Below are 17,519 nucleotides of genomic sequence, written 5' to 3'. Positions count from 1 at the left end.
AATACGAATAATTGATTTCAGAACGCTATTCGTATTGCTTTGAAGTGATTACAAGATTTTCCCGCCTAAATTAAAAATTAAATGGCTGCCACCAATTTAGTGTAAGCGAGAGATAATTACCAATTTGAATATATTTTGACTTCAGAGTTCTAAGGTAGATAAAATTAAACAAAAAAAGTCTGTGTACTTTTTTATTTTATTAAAAGGAAGATTTTTTATTAAAAAATAAAATTTAACTCTGTTACAAATTGTATGAAATACAGTCACCTCCATTTTCCCGCGATGCAATTTTTTTTTGTGTGTCTGTGTGTCGTTTTACTGTTGGTCCTACTAGCCTTTACAGAGCTACCGGGCGTGGGGGCGAGTACTAGACTTAACCTTGAAACTTGAGCCCTCTCGGGTTCCGAGTGGCGTTCGTCCTAGGAGTGTCTCCTACGAGATCGCACCTCGGCTCAGAACGTTTGTTACTCGAGATGACTGATGTATATATACACAGATAATATATATTTTTATAAAATATTAAACTAATACTAAATTAAATGTTAGTGATGACGCGTGTACACTACAACGGGCTAAAGAAAAATATAAATAAAATGTACATTGACTTGGAATGCATGGTCGTTTACTATTGGTAATATATTGCTGTGTTCTGGGTCGATTAGAGAGCAGAGTAACGGACATTTCCACATTCTGATAGATTAAATAAGACACCGGTCACAGATCGCAGTAAAATTAAACATATCGTTACTTCATGACGATTAAACCATTATCGATCGTTATATTATTTTTTACATGACTATATGCAAATAGCCTGTGCTTGTAACCTGGACAGTTATATGACAGTGTCAATAGTATCATATTTCTCACTTATTATTGTCAAAAATGCACCAATGAAGGGAAACAAAAAAAAAATAAAAAAATTGCGAACTTTTGGTCTAAATTGCTTTGAGTCAGTTGATAAATCAAAATAAACTGTGCTGAAAGTAGTTATAGATTATTAATTTAAGAAATTTGGTAATAAATAATTTATATTTAATATATTTTGTTAAATTATATATATTTATTTAACAAGAAATCAATAAGTTGTAAGATTAATCATAAATAAAATTGATGCTCACATCGGAACCACCATAAGTATGCTTTAGTAGGTACGTAAACAATTCAATAAAAACCTGTGTTTAAACAAGTGTTAACTTCTGAATAAATGAGATTTAAAGTAATTTTATATAATTTAAGGACTTAAAAACCTCAACAGCAATAAGATACGTACGTACTCATTATAAAATACATAAACTTGAACAAAGAAGAAACCAGCTTGATATGATACTATTACACGCAATCATAAATGACCAAATCAATTGTCCTCGCTTGCTATCTACTTTTTCACTGAATGGTTCTTATTTTAAACTGAGAAACAAGCAGCTATTAAATGTACCAAGTCAAGCACAATCTATGCTAAAAATTCTATTATCATACGTGTGATACAAACTTACAACAATTTATATCAACCTCTTGACTTATATTACCTATGACAAAAATACAATTAAAAAATGAGATCATTAAACTGCATCATATGAATTAATAAAACCTATCATTCTTCACAAGCACATACACACACAATCATATACTCTATAGTTGTGTCGTTTTAGCTAAAACATTTGTTCTATTTTCATTCTATTCCTTGTTTTGTTTAATAACATTATTTATATTGTTTCATTATTGCAATCCTATGTGGCATTATAAAATAAATCGAATTGTACATTAAATTTCCGTAACGCTGTTGATTACGAATACATTTTTCTTATAGTCGTCTGTGCTTCGTTTTTGCAAGCATTTATTTAACAAGAGGTGTAGCTGACGTGTGGATCAATTATTGTAACTGAATTTTTTAGGAGTTCCGCTAATCCGTTTGAGTTGAAAATTTATATATGTATTGTATTCAACTTAGTGTATGTGTAATTCAGTTGGATATATTTTATATTTGTTTATTTGCTTACGAATAAATGAAATGAATAAATAATCTCAAGATAAAAAATTCAAATAATGTTATTAATAAGGATAAGTCCGGCATTGTTAATTATGGAAGTCGCGCCAAGCGTTAAAAACCAAGACAAGCAAGCGGAAAACCTAAGACGCTGTGGCTTTAAAACAGGAAACAGTACAATAGTTATACTAAACTACTAGTAACCAAATAGTTTTGCATGTAATTGTGGGGTATTTTAATAGCGAGTCAAGGTATCCGCTCAGTAACGTATACAATGACAATTTTTTGGCACATGGGGCTCCCTCGACGCTATGAAAAACACCGGTCAGTTCTCAAAACTTATCGACGACGACGCCTTGACAATCAAGACCAGTTCTGTGAAAACTGGATGGTTAGCAAAATTTGGTGTGCATTGAAATATCATTAAGTTACGCTGTTTTTGATCTAATACGTTTCGCATAAGATTACTTAGATTACTTTTGCTGTTACCACCGTTAATTGATAAATTTATTTATTAGAAAATAACGTATGTACTTAAGGGTGTTTACATTAAACTTCATTATTCTGAAATTTCTTTGTAATCAAAGCGTAGGGTGCAGGAGCGCAGGCTGGTGCGGTGACGTCACGCTCGCAAGCATTATAAGTGCGCGCGCGCAGTCCCGCGCTCATTCGCTAGTTCGCGCGTCCGCCGCGCACCGTGTTATCGCCCGTGAACAGTGCACCCGCGAATTTTCCAACAAGTGATTCACTGTGCATCAAAATGCCGAAGAACATTTTAGCCGAGATGGGCTCCCAGGTGGGGCTAACCCCCGCCCGCCAAAATAAAAAGGTATGATAATATATTTCTTTACAAGTTCAACCATTGTATAAATTGCGATTATTCCGTCACACTTAGTGTTTATACACTGCCCACATGCTATTCATTGACGAAATAAGATTAATCTTGTCCAAAAATCTATTTCATATTTTTAAGTCTTTAATTGGATGTATAAATTCGGAATGCGAAATTTTATATTTTATAACATGAGATGTATCCTGTATTGGCGATGGTATTTTCAGATCGACAGGTCTAAGTCGCGAGTGAACGGCAGCGGCTGTTGTCTCATGGTCAGACGTAAATAACCATGCGGACGGTAGCCGAAAACCAATGTCAATACCGCATTCGTTGTTGTCCCATTCGAAACTTATAATGTATGATGTAACATTGATTTTACAATGAACCTAATATAATATTATTTCTTTACCAAATAGTTATTAATTAAATCAAAATATGTAGGTACTCGTATAAAATAAATGTTAAAAAAAGATAATGTTACAATAATCCATTCACCAAAAGTATTTTCATTTTCAAAGTGAACATTCTTTATCTTACCAGAAGAGTCGTTAACGAATCCACGCAATTTTCTCATTCCACACATTACAAGAGCTTTGACTAAGACGCCTGGAGCGATGCCGAGACGTTTTTTATCCATTAACACTCATATTAGATTTCGCATATAAATGATTATAAAATGTTACAATCCCTCTTGCAGACCGAACGAAAGTTTTCTTTGGCTTTTTATAATATTACACCGAAAGGACGTAGTTACAATTACAATAAAAACGATGACGTCGACAGATTATGTATTTTACCCATAAAATGGCAAAATACAGAGCATTTTTCTTTAAACGTGATCGATGGAGTTTATTCTTATTAATAGGTCCTTTAGTAAAACCACATAATTATGAATAATGATGGTCTTTATATGTCGGTACAGTGACAAAATATTTCTATAACCTACCGTGAAATTCAGTATTGTAAGATTTATTGCTTAGTTTTTCGTTTTTTTAATGTAGGCTTTAGTTTAGAATGTTTTCATTTCCTCACTTTACAAATTTTTAAATATTTGTTAAATTTTAAACATACTTATTTATCTAATTGCAATAAATAATTTAAGGAAATCAAAACAATATGGTGAATAATGAAATGAGATAATTCTCATAAGGCCGTTTGTTAAGACTTACCATAATCGTAACAACAAATATTTTTATCATCTTTAATTTTTGTCACTAACGAGTAACGAATTTTATGAATAATGAAATTTACTATTTGCAGTTTGAAATTGGAACTCAATTTTTAAATATTAATTGTAACGATTTACTAATATGACTAATGTACAAGTGATATAAATATGATGTTCATGTTTGTCATAAATTCAACGTCGGCTTCCTAAAAACCATTTAAGATTCTATCGCCACAGGTGACTGCTTTCTGTCAGACGGTCCATATGATTCTAAAGCTCAAGCAAAACTATTTTTCTGCAATATCATGTCAGACAGAGGTACATAAGATCGAGTTTATATTCAGTTTTTAATCAGTGCTTTTATTAAGGAAAATCTGCAGGTAAACACATACGCTGTATAATTATAAGTAAGCAAGTGTGGTTAAAATATTTATTGTCATGTAGGAAATCATTCGTGGTATAAAAATTAAATATAAATTAAGGTCGTTAATTGGCATGTATAAGTTTGGTACGTCATTCAATTCTCATCGGGAAATCCGTGGAAATTGGAAATACTGATTTTTATAATACAAGTATTAAAATTATAAGAATAAAAAGTTAATAATTACTCATAGCTTAAACTTGTTATAGCTGTAGGAATTTTCCTCCTGTTCATAAACATTATCATTAGGTTTATAATTGAAATAAAAGTTTATACTTCTATTTGGTGTTAAAAAATAATATAATAGTAGAAACATAAACGAAAAGGTATAAAAACAAACACTTCAAAGACACAAGGCGAGTCGCAATATGACCGAATAATAGCTATTTTTATCCAGATTCTAAACAAAATATCTGCCAAAAACAAGGAAAGGGCAATTGTTCAAACGATTATACGTCGTAATTAATAAAAAAAGCATACAGTGATTATAGTTTCAATAAACACACTCTAAAATCTAAATATGTATATATATTGTGACCACAAGCTTAAGTTCGGTTTTCTGCTGCATTGCAGTTTTAAGAGATTTTGTTAATCTAATATGGTAATGTGGAGATCAATACCAGTGTAGTAACAGCCTGTTATTGTCTGCTGGGCTAAATCCTCTTCCTTAGTAAAGAAGAGTAATATTACTATACTAAAATCAATTGTTTATATTTAGATTTGGCTGAAGCAACGTCGTTACCTTTTTTTCTACTCAATGATCTATATTCTGTACTTTTTACAACTAAAAACCCAACAACAGCGCGATTTTTAAGACATTATCTGCCTTGGACAACCACTCTGTGGAACCAGCTTTCGCCAGCGGTTTTTCCGAACCGATACGACTTAGGTACCTTCCTTAAAGGCCAGCAACGCATCTGCAAGCCCCCCGGTGTTGCAGATGTCTATGAGCGGTGGAAGTCACTTTCCATCAGGAGAGCCTCCTGCTCGTTTGCCACATATAACATGTTTTACATAGTAATGGAAAGGACTAGAAATTGAATTCTTTCATTGCACGTGTTATTTAAACATCTACCTATTCTAGTTTTTATTTTACTTTGATTCACGCCTTTTGTCTCAGAAATACAAACGTATAATGTTATGCTCGTGAATATATTTATACAATAAATTATTAATAAACTGTGCCTCGAGTCCTTTAACTATATAATATTAATGTTAAAAAACTCGTATAATCTAAACGGAGACACAGACAGACAGACACGAAACTTTATATCACGCGTCAAATACATTTAATTTACCGGTTTTGGTAAATTACTCGAATTGCATTAATCTAAATTTGAAAAAATATTTGTTCAAAATCTAGTTAGAAAAGAAAACTTTATTATATTATAATAAAATTTTTTTATGGGGTAATAATTTATTTATTTAAAATTGACTTTACTTAAGATTTATGAAACTTGTACTATTTTATCCGAATGAATTCATACAACAGGATATTTGGCAGACTAACTCGTAAAATGTTATGTTTAGATCATAACAAAACAGTATTACTACTAATTATTAGGTTTCTAATTACATTATGAATGATAAACATCCACGCAAGATCACTTTAGGAATACTAGAAGAGTTAGTCATTGTTTTTTATTACCATAATGAAAAATATTTTTGATTTTTTTTTACCTACTAATGTTTAGAGAAATGAAGTTTAACTAATTTCGAGGCAGTCTTGAAATATTTATTTGACTGACAAGTAATAGACAACAATATAATTATATGTCATTTTTGTTTTATTGGTTTTATATCGTAGTTTTGTTGTTTGTTAAATCTAAATAAATAATGACAAAAATGACAGTGTTTACTCCAATGCTCTCAAAGTTGACACCGATTCATGATTACAAACCTACATTATATTATTGTAAAAAAACCTTTATAAGTTACAAGGATTTTATTATACTTTAATCCCCATTGACTATTGTATGTTAATACAGTGCAAAAAGAGTTTTTAGTACGATAGATTCACTGTTTTTCAGTTATCTTTATTGTTAAAACATGCAATATTGACAATAGGTCATGGACCAAATTTGTTAACAAATTTAATTTTACTTAATGTTTAGCTTAATATAAACAGTCGATTATATTGGTCACTCGATGACATAATAAGTTGGTTTATAATTGTTGGTTTTATGGCGCGGTGAATGCGAATCTAACTGTATTCGTTATTTATATGCATAGTATGTTAAAATTAGCCTTTCAAATACATAATAATCACAGTAATTTTTCTAGAGCAGCGTGTCATGGTCAACAAGGTTCGTCGAGACCACTATTTTGCCTTCATTTTATGGACAATTTGAAATTATCTATCGTTCATTAACCCCGATCTAAGAACATACGATATTCAATACCATCTGAATTAATCTTATAATCGTAACATAGATCGAAAACATTTTTGGGTTTGACTTAGATTCTCTGGTTCGTTCGGTTCGCTTCGTTTTAGATAAATAAGTATATTTCAGATATTTAGTGAATTATTTTTATTGCATAGTTTTTATGCTTCTCGAGTTAATATAAATTATATTGAATCTGGTATTTTTTATTTAAATAAAAACAACTTTGTCGTTTATCACAAAAATAATTTATTATGTACCGTATTTCGCGCGCGGCTTTGCCTCTCTGGTATGTGGAGGTGAGAAGAGAAGAGCATGTGTGCCTTTGTCTTAAGTCAGGGTATAGAATATCCAAATTACATTCAAATCGGTGCATTTTTGTGTTTTTGAGTAAAAAATGTCCAATAAATATACAAAATTTCGTATTTATACTTTATAAATCATATTAGGAGAAGTAGAAAATTAATTTTCCGAAAATGGAATAAGCTAGCGACAGTACATTCTATATAAAATGTGTCAATGGAATAGAAAATTTATTGTCTCTATATAATAGACAATAGTCTAGCGATATAGTGATTATCACAAAATTAGATATTATGGAGAAGTATGTTTTTGGTTATTTTTTATATTACGTCATAGATACTCATCTGATTGTTATGGAAGTTTCATATTATTATTTTTTTAATTTCAAGCCACACATCGACTATATAGTTAGTCAATCTATTGCATACTTTTTGAGTCTTAATTTTAAACTTTTTTAAAAAAACCTTTTACATTTCGAGCCAGTAGTTTCAGAATATTATATTTACGCGTTAAACAATACGTGGGCGAGTTAAACGATGCATTAGCACTGTACAAGCGAAAAGATCAGTGGGCGAATGTTTATGTCTCACTAGTAAAAAAAATACATTTTTACCCAAGTAAAGTCGGGACGGGCAGCTAGTCGGTAAATATGAGTAACTTATGAAGTGACACAATCTCATGCTCGTTTATTTTAATTAACGTGGTCTTTATAGTGACGATCATTAAATAAACTGCATTAACAATGCAATCTGCTTATTTTTAAATCTTATATAACCAGACTGGCGAATATTTGATTAATTTGTGGTACCTATTCAGACGAGCTTGCACAAAATCCTACCTCCAATTAACATCTTTGCAATAAAGATTTATCGAAAATATTTTTTCTTAAATACCTTCGATATCGAACGCCAACCAAATTTAAATTTCGAAATGTATGTACATAATACGCTTTATATATTTGTAGTATAATATTAAAGAGCGTTTTGTAAATTTGGCAATACTTACAGAAGGTTAGCTGCGCTAATATATTTGGCAAATGGCAACATTCTACTCCTAAACTGGTATACTGGATTAATTATCTGTATTTTGGCATACACAAGAATATTTCGAAAATACATTACATAAAAAACTTTACATAATAATATCTTAAAAGATATTTGAATTTTATATGAGTTTAACTGTATAAGAATATCTTATATATAGTATATTATTATAGGTATATAATGCATTTATTTTCATTTCATCTACTAAAAATAATTAGGTACAAGACTATCCTTGTAATGAGTCACATAAGTTTTTACTTTAATAAGGTTATATAACACGAAACGAACGAATGAAATGAGATTTACGATGAAAACATAAAATGAATGGGTAGGGAATATTATTACGTCTAACGTTAATTATTTACGGCGAGTGGCTCTAAAGGCGCTAACTGACACAGTGCTAACATATCACACCTTGTAGATACATACATATTTACTCATATGCTGTATCAGAATTACGCATTCAACTAATTAGCTATAACTATCAAACCTACGAGTATGTATGTTATAAAATCATAACGCATCTTTTTAATAATAGAATAGGTTATACTTTGCTTCAATTTCCCATCAACACGCAGATATCTAATAATTAAAATAAATAAATAAATGTTATTTAAATAATATGTGTTATTAATTTAACTGAAGAAATAGAAAACGCACAAAATCTTCATATAAATTTAACTATAAAAAATACAGAAGTTCCTAAGTCGTAACGGATGGTCCGTCAGTGCCTCATGCATGCTGTTTATAATGCAATCTGAGGTTCAAAAACACGACAACACACGCCTCAACACCAAAACATAGTAAACGAGTAATTTTGGGAGACATTAATTGTGATATATGTTTTGTTTTGCATTTGTGCTTGTTATATACTACTCAGATGGATCGTCTTTTAGATTGACTTCCGAGGCAGTAATTGGGTCAGGAGGACTTAATTATAATAACTTAAAATATATATTAATTTCTTGTCATTTACGAGGGAAGTAATTGCCACGTGAAGCAAAATCATACGGATTATAACATAATATTATTAAAACGATATTTCCGCGTATTGGCAAGATTTTCAATAAAAGCGAATAAGAGTTAATTAGATATTAGTTTCCTTAGAAATAACTGTATCTGTTTAATAAATCAGTAAGTAAAGGAATGCATATTTTGAAACAATATTTATTCTGACTCTAATATATATGTTATTTTCTTAGCATTGCACACTTCCATGTCGATCACGTCGGTACGTGTTAATAAAGTATTCTTATTTCGGATAAGTTTAAAGTTGCGACAAGTTTTGTGGTTAGCGGCTTATAAAAAAAGCATATGTCCTTCCTTGGGGTTAAAGCTACCAAATTTCATCAAATTCGGTTAATTGATTTACCCGTGAAAGAGCAATATATAGACAGTCAGAATTACTTTTGCATTTATAATATTAGTGTGGATTATTTTTACAAAATCTATTGGTAAATATGCGTCCTATTTCATTGCTGTTGCATTCGTTGCATTAAGTGTTAACCTCATTAGAAAATCATTGGCAAATTGGCAGCGTGAAAGGCTTACAAAGTTCTAGTAACTATCATATTTTATCAATGGCCGATATGATCTGATGTGACATTAATCAGTGGGTGAAGAATTTCGAGTGCCGAGGCCTATCAAAATGACAATGGTTTCAAGTAGATACACAAATAAACAATTGAAAATAAAAGATTATAGCCTAAGCTATTAGTAATTTTATTTAAGTAGATAATTAAAATTATTGCAATAGTTTGTAATAATAATGATACGAAACCGTACAAAATTATACAATACTGTAAACAAAAGTTACAAAATATTCTTAGATAGATGATGATATTGACGACTTTTGACATATGATTAAAAAAAAAACATGTTCTTCTTCAGATCCGCTATGTTTTTGCAGATAAAACATGTACAGTTGTAGTAACATCTTAGTAGACACACAACATTGCGCTAAATAAGTTTAGTTACCAAAAAGCAAATAGAAAACTTTATGTACCCATCGCTATCGAAAAAAGATTCGTTTTCCTAATGGATTTGTTTACGACACTACAATTACTTACGGATCTGAAGACTAGTAGGTTCGAATAACGAATAGTCAGGTTAATTACAAAGATGACCGAAATTATTTCGAAAAAAGAATGAACTCTTCAATTAGAATATTCTACTTGAAGATTAATGATAGATGATCCTATTAAAAGATCAGGCAAAAACGAATGACATATTCGTTTACAGAACTAGGTGGAACTTTTTACTTGGTGGTAGGGCTTTGTGCATGCCCGTCTGGGTAGGTACCACCCACTCATCGTTGTGTTCCGGTTTGAAGGGTGAGTGAGCCAGTTTAACTACAGGCACAAGGGCCATAACATCTTAGTTCCCAAGGTTGGTGGCGCATTGGTGATGTAAGGAATGGTTAATATTTCTTACAGCGCCATTGTCTATGGGCGGTGGTGACCACTTACCCTCAGGTGGCCCATTTGCTCGTCCACCTACCGAAAACATAAAAAAAGAACATGAAATAGTCTTGAAAGCGGATGTAATTGCGAATCACTGCTCCTTATGCAAAACATTTTTCGAACACGGTTCATCTTTTAGTTAAATTTTGTTTAAATTGGCTTAGTGGCCAATATGTGGCTAGGTAGTGGCTTTATATTACAAAAAAAAAGTGTTCTCATTTACTAGTATAACCTAATTAAATAAGAAGATAAATGCGTCTACGACCATAAAACAAAATGCGGTACAAAAAATGAAAAGTAATTTGCTTACATAACTGCACTGGACCATATAATATTAGTTTTATATTCAAAGTTTTTTTTTCTAAGAAAATGCGAAGCTACGTCTCGTACATGTAGGATATTCTTTTAGTCTGAGATCTACATTGAGTAATTGTCATGATGAATGTCAATTCAATTTATCTGAGAAGATGTATGATATTTCTGTTCTTTAAAGATTAATAAAATTGTCGTATTTGTCTTATATTTTGCGTGGACTCTGCCTTGCATAGCGACTTATTTATAAATTGCAATGCGATTGTTTGCTTTGCGAAAATAGCTTATCTGGCGCATTGATTAATTTTTACTATGGCGATATATAACCATTAATATTTTTACATTAGCAGCCTGTAAATTTTCCACTGCTGGGCTAAGGCGTCCTTTCCCTTTGAGGAGAAGGTTTGGAGCATATTCCACCACGCTTTTCCAATACGGATTGGTGAAATACACGTGTGGTAGAATTTCGTTAAAATTAGACACATGCGGGTTTCCTCACGATGTGTTCCTTCACCGCCGAGCACGAGATGAATTATAAACACAAATTAAGTATATGAAAATTCCATGGGGCCTGGGTTTGATGCACGCGTTCTAACCACTGTGCCATCTCGGCTCTTAATAATTAATAACTATCAATTAAATTTATTTTTCAATAATTACATTCTATAACAAATGTCGTTGTGCGATTTTTCTACTTATAAATGTATTTATTGAGAGTGTTTTAGTATTTTCGTTAACATTTAATGTGGCATTGACAAAGGCATTTGAAAGTAAAGGCATATTGCTCAATGGGCTTTTGACCGGCTATTATAAAGCTACAGTCTGGAAAATGCATGGACAAGGTTATTGTGTCACATTACTACCGTATTGATGTTTATTTTGTCGCCCTAAAGTTACAAAATTGATAAAGTAACAGATATTTATGTTGTCCACAAATTCTTCAAGTTAATCAACATTTTAAATAAAATTTATCAGAAACATTCTAGTTTTTTAAATATTTAGTAAACTAGAATCGATCAAAAAAGTGGAAATATATACGAACGTACTTTTTTTCTTCTAAAATTAATATCTATAAATTTAATATTAAAAAAAATTACATTCAACTACAGAAATAACCGAGATGGCTCATTGATTAGGACACTGTATGATTTGTCATGTACTTAATTTAATTGCTTAATTTGTTTTTTATAATTCGTCGCGAGCTCGGTGTCGAAGGAAAACATCGAGAGGAAACTAACATACTTTACGAGTTTTAAGGAAACACAAGTAATGTACTTGCTTACAAAGTATTTTGCCTACGCATCTTTGCAAACAAAACAATTTTATTAGACGAACAAATGCAATCGTCATTATTGCTCTATGTCAGAAGACCTTGCTCTTGATTTCTACGATTTTAATTATACAATTAGGGTTGCCAACTTTTAAATAAAATCGATACAAAAAATTCGAGAACCTTCGATTACTTGGCACTAAACTTCAACATATTTCTCAACTAGTAAAACATAAATACCTGATTATGCATCGTGAATTAATTACGACATTACAAATCCTTTACAAGCAATAGTACAGTAAAATAAAAATTAACAGCATATTCTGTTAAGGTGCTATGCTAGGTTCGGTAACTTTGTAAAATATTAACTTGGATAAATCCGAGATATCCGAAAAGCGTAGTTACCCTGGTTACGGAACATTAGTTATTATTTGCTGCATCCAGTGACGTTTGTTTTGATTGAGGATAAATTGACGTCTTATTAAAGTTACGTCACGTCAATTGGTTTGCACTGAACACACCTACTATCGGAAAATTGTTACAATTAGTTGAGGCAAGTCCACATTCGCATCGTGAATCTATTTTAATATCCGCAAACACAAAGTCTCGTGGTTCAATTGTGTGACAATAATATTTGCAACATAATTAATTTATGACGTATAAAATAATTCAAATCCAATTGAGAGTAAATATCCCAAAGTTACTAACGTTTAATCAAATTAACCGCAACAATTCACAAAACAAACAGTATTGTATTTTGAAATCACGCGTAAGGCGGCGGTAAATATAGTTTTGTTAGGATTTCATTCATTTCCAGAAGCCCGACCTTCGTGCATACTGCATTCCTTAACGAATTGCACCAAACGCCGCCATTTACTACGTACTCGTATATAGACATTACGCTTACAACATGTTATGCGCTGAATATACAACGTATGAATAACAAGAAATATTTCATTCATTGCACTGATCAAAGACTAAATTTAATACTCTGACCGTCATTGTCGACATTATTCAATACATTCCGCAGTCATTCATTGTCAAGGCCTTAACAGCCGTTGCTTCCGAGCCATTACACCAGCTCATCGAGCGATTGGGATACAACAACAAAGAGATTACCCGTTGAATATATCTTTATGTAATCTAGCACATAATATAATCTTCATTTCCTAATTGTGAGATTATGATCTAGTGAGGCAACATGTGAATCTTAAAAATATTGTTAATTTCTTGCTTTATCCCAAATTATATAGAGTAATACTGAACTACCTCGTGGTGGAACGTCATGCCGTGACGTTCTTTGTATTTGCCGCGCTAATGTATATTGTTATGTAGGTAGTCCTTGTAGGTGTTTCCTCAATCGTCACTTCCGACTGTGATCACTAACATCACCTCGTTATAGTTTAATCTAGTGGGAAAATTATTTTACTGGCCTTTAATACGATGATGTTAACTAAGTATCTAATAAAAACACAAGTAAATCTCAGTGCTCTCACGTCAAATATAATGTAAAATTTGCACTTATATATAGCAGTGAGATCAATTTTATGCGAAGAAAAAAACGCTATAAGTGTTTTATTTATTTTATAAAATACATTTGTCGTCGTCGCGAGTTGTCAATAATCTTTTATAAATTATTAAATAATTGGTCTTGGTATTTCCATTATGCGCAGGATTTTACCTGTATGCACGTATCCATAACACATAATCTTTTCTGATGAATAAATTTCAATTTATATAGAATTTTTTATTAGATTACCTTCTCTTCAGATTTGATAACATAAAAACGAAAATTATGTTATTTATATATGAAGTTGTTAAAGCATAGCGATACAATGTATTTTAATATACGATTGATTCTAATGTCGTACAGTATAAAAATGATTACATTCATCAGTGCAAGCTTGAAGGACAACTTGTTCGTTTCCGCGTTTGATACACTGTGAGTGTATACGTACATTATTGTTGTATCGGTAATGAATAAAAGCTAGTATTATCCAGATGTTATATGCGAAGAATAAACCAGTACTAAAAGTTACACAGTTACAGAAACTATTTTATAGTCATTTACCTTGTAGCAAAAAAAAATAAACATATAAATTTTCATGGTCCGTCTCATGGTCTACTAATATCAAGAGATAAAATCTTAATAATAAAATAATCGCACAACCACTCTATGGAACCAGCTTTCGCCGGCGGTTTTTCCAAACCGATACGATTTGGAAACCTTCATGAAAAGAGCATATTCCTTACTTATAGGCCGGAAACGCACCTGCAAGCCCCCCGGTGCTGCAGATGTCCATGGGCGGTGGTGGTCACTTTCCATCAGACGAGCATCCTGCTCGTTTGGCACCTATGACATATTTATTTTTGGCCAAATATTACGAATGGTTCAAACTCTATTTTTTGACAAGCTTGTAATATTTATTATTTTAAGTTTGGTTCTCCATTTTATTAAATTTCCCACAAAGCTTTAAAGAAACGTTGATGATGCATAACAATCGAACACCTGTAATTTTTTTTGGTAAATACAATTTTTCCTCAAATTAACGTTACATTGATTTTTGGTACATTTTATAAACATAATATTCATTCAAATTGAAGGAATTCTTTTTTCTAAAAAACAAATAATACGTTATACGTAAATAACTAGTTTTAAACTAAACAAATAAGAACTTGTTTTAAGAAAACACAATCATAATTAGTACAACTATATCTCTTTATATTTCTACATTTTACTTGTCAAGTTAAATTCTTGAAGAAAAAAAAACTATATTATTAACATGCTATAAATAATAATAAAAGCACAAGACATTAAATACCGTCAGAGCTATAAAATCGGAATTGTCATCAAATTGACTTCAATTGATTGAATCCTCTCCAAACCGGTGTAGTGTTAAGAAACCGATTGACGCTTCCCCCTGGTTTAATCAATTGCATTGCCATTTGTGGACTTGGATCGACACTTATATAATTTATTCACACAAAAGGCAGACAGGCTATTCATCAACGAGTACCTTCTTTCCAGCATCTTCTGTTTCTATTCCGAATATAATATGTTGTCTAATGTGGTACACACTCGCCCCATCTTTCTTCCTCCAGATTGCCTTGGTCTGGTAAACCTTAGATCAAATGTAGTACACTACTCGAGTGAAGTGAAGTAAGAGTCGGGTTATTTGTAGTTTTTTTATAAATTATGGCAGTGTGTTGGTTCCATATTTGTGAGAAAACAGTTTTAAAATCGTAAGATACACCCAAAATAATGTTTTAAGATTTATTCCTGTCGATTAGACACAAAGATAATTTCGCAAAGACCCCATTTTAGTATTCTTTTAAAATTTAAGATACTTATTACGTCGCGTAAGAGAAATTATCTAAGTGAATTAATACGTGAATCGCATTGCGTTTTTCCAAATCCGATATTAATTTATGTAAAGCTAGAAAATCCCTAGGTTATTTCCCGGTAACATCTACACTACTGATAAATGATATTTATTTAAAGACTTATGGATATACCTACTTAAATAAATCGCTGACAAAGGCGATCGTACTAAATATTAGCCTTTGTGCGTTGCTAAACAATTCATCTGATTGTGATGAGATTTTGGTGAGATATCCAACATACACCCGCGAAGGTTACTGGCCAATAAACATCCTAGAAATACTTTGTTTGTTTGTCCTTTAATATACATGATCTTATGTAGACTTGCTACCCGTGCAAAGCCGGGACAGTTAGTATATTATATGTTTTTGTTTGCTCGTATGTGTTGCTATACCATGTATTCGAATGAGTAAAGCCTTTGTACAGTTGTTGTTGACATTTGCGTTAAGTTTTCTGGCATAGTAAATGTATGACGTAACGAACAGTATTACGCACAAGCTGTGTCAGATAAAAGCTTACAAAATATTTAAAGAGGCATTGTAATACAAGACAATCATTATATGCATATGTGTTGGTGGTATAATAATTCCAAGTTTATTTTTATTAAAATTTTCAGCACATAAAATCACCGCGCGACACAAAATGTAATTACCAAGTTCGTGGTCTTCTATTGGACATGATTCACGGCTATTTGTTTGACCTTGGAGTAATCACAATCGAAACATCAAATCGTTTAAGTAACGCCTAATTGATAACCCACTGACCTCAGATACATTTCCTCCGTCTGGGAACTAAAAGTAGACTGCGTCGGGGACTGTTGAGTAGAAAATTATCTAATCAGTTCAATTTTAAGTTAAGTATAAATTAAAGTTTGTTTATGATCTAAAATATGAGATTTACAAAATGGATAAATAAATAGATAGGTAATTAAAAATCTTTATCTCTTTATTTAAATAACTAATAATAAAACATTAATTCTCTTGATTTGTTGATTAACAAATCAACAAGAATTAATATTGGATGGACATATGCATCTCCATCTTACGACTACATTTTTGTATTGGGATTGGTGAGCATTTGTAGAGCAGTTGTGACAGGAACTAAATGGCTGAGCTGAAGGTTAAAAGTTGGCCGACCGCTTGTGACATATATGTTTTTATTCGCTTTATTGTATTCACAGGTATCGCAGATGGAACGATTCGTTTTTTTTTTTATATTATTAAATTTCGCCTACGCTTGCGCTCGAGTTAAAACATATTAAACACATAATGAAATAAAATTTAGAGAGATGATATTTATTATGTTTTTGCAATTGCGAATGCCATACGTATTATTATTTAAAAATATCATGAAATGACAACGCTCCATTGGAGCTATATTATAACTTATTGATACTCATTCATTCTCCGTGCTTTAACCAGTTTCAGATTTCTTTTTATTTCATTTTTATTCGAGGTTTTTGTTTAATTTATGGAAATAATATAATAAGAGTAATCAATTCAAAAATCTTAAAATCCCTCTTATCAATAACTTGTTTATCTTGTATTCTCAAAATAGTGTTTGTAGTTAAAGGGTTAACACGCATATGGCTATATTACTCCCGACATAATGCGAGTGACCCAGTGTAAAGTAGACACAAGGGAGATAACATCTAAGATTTTTAGTGATACTAACTAAGAGTTTTCATCTGACTTGCGTACAAAAAAATATTATTTTTTATTTTTGGTTTTTATTTAAATAAAATATGCGGTCTGAACTTCTCTTAAGAGTGTTTAAAAAATAAATATGGAATCGTGCGTTAAAATAATATATTTATAAATCAACATCGAAGTGCACGGCTGTACCTACTCGTTATCCGATATCTCGGGAATAACCTGTTCCTTGCGTATGTCGGCAAGTCCCTGCTTCCTCGCAATTATCTCTCAAGTCCTTCAACCATTTTTGAAGCCAAAATA

At 31.5% G+C, this 17,519-nt stretch overlaps 1 protein-coding gene across 1 annotated transcript in view; it reads left to right on the top strand.

Annotated features, from left to right (window-relative positions):
- Window positions 1–2,639: 2,639 nt before the first annotated feature.
- LOC125075841 (proton-coupled amino acid transporter-like protein CG1139) overlaps window positions 2,640–17,519 on the top strand; it is a 40,679-nt gene continuing 25,799 nt past the window's right edge. The window contains exon 1 of the mRNA XM_047687645.1: window positions 2,640–2,813. Coding sequence (XP_047543601.1) covers window positions 2,745–2,813 — 69 coding nt within the window. The 5' untranslated portion in view covers window positions 2,640–2,744. The remainder of the gene's footprint in view (window positions 2,814–17,519) is intronic.

The sequence above is a fragment of the Vanessa atalanta genome, chromosome Z (genome assembly GCF_905147765.1).
Source record: "Vanessa atalanta chromosome Z, ilVanAtal1.2, whole genome shotgun sequence".
In the NCBI taxonomy this organism is placed as follows: domain Eukaryota; kingdom Metazoa; phylum Arthropoda; class Insecta; order Lepidoptera; family Nymphalidae; genus Vanessa; species Vanessa atalanta.
This window is presented reverse-complemented; position numbering and strand designations above follow the sequence as displayed.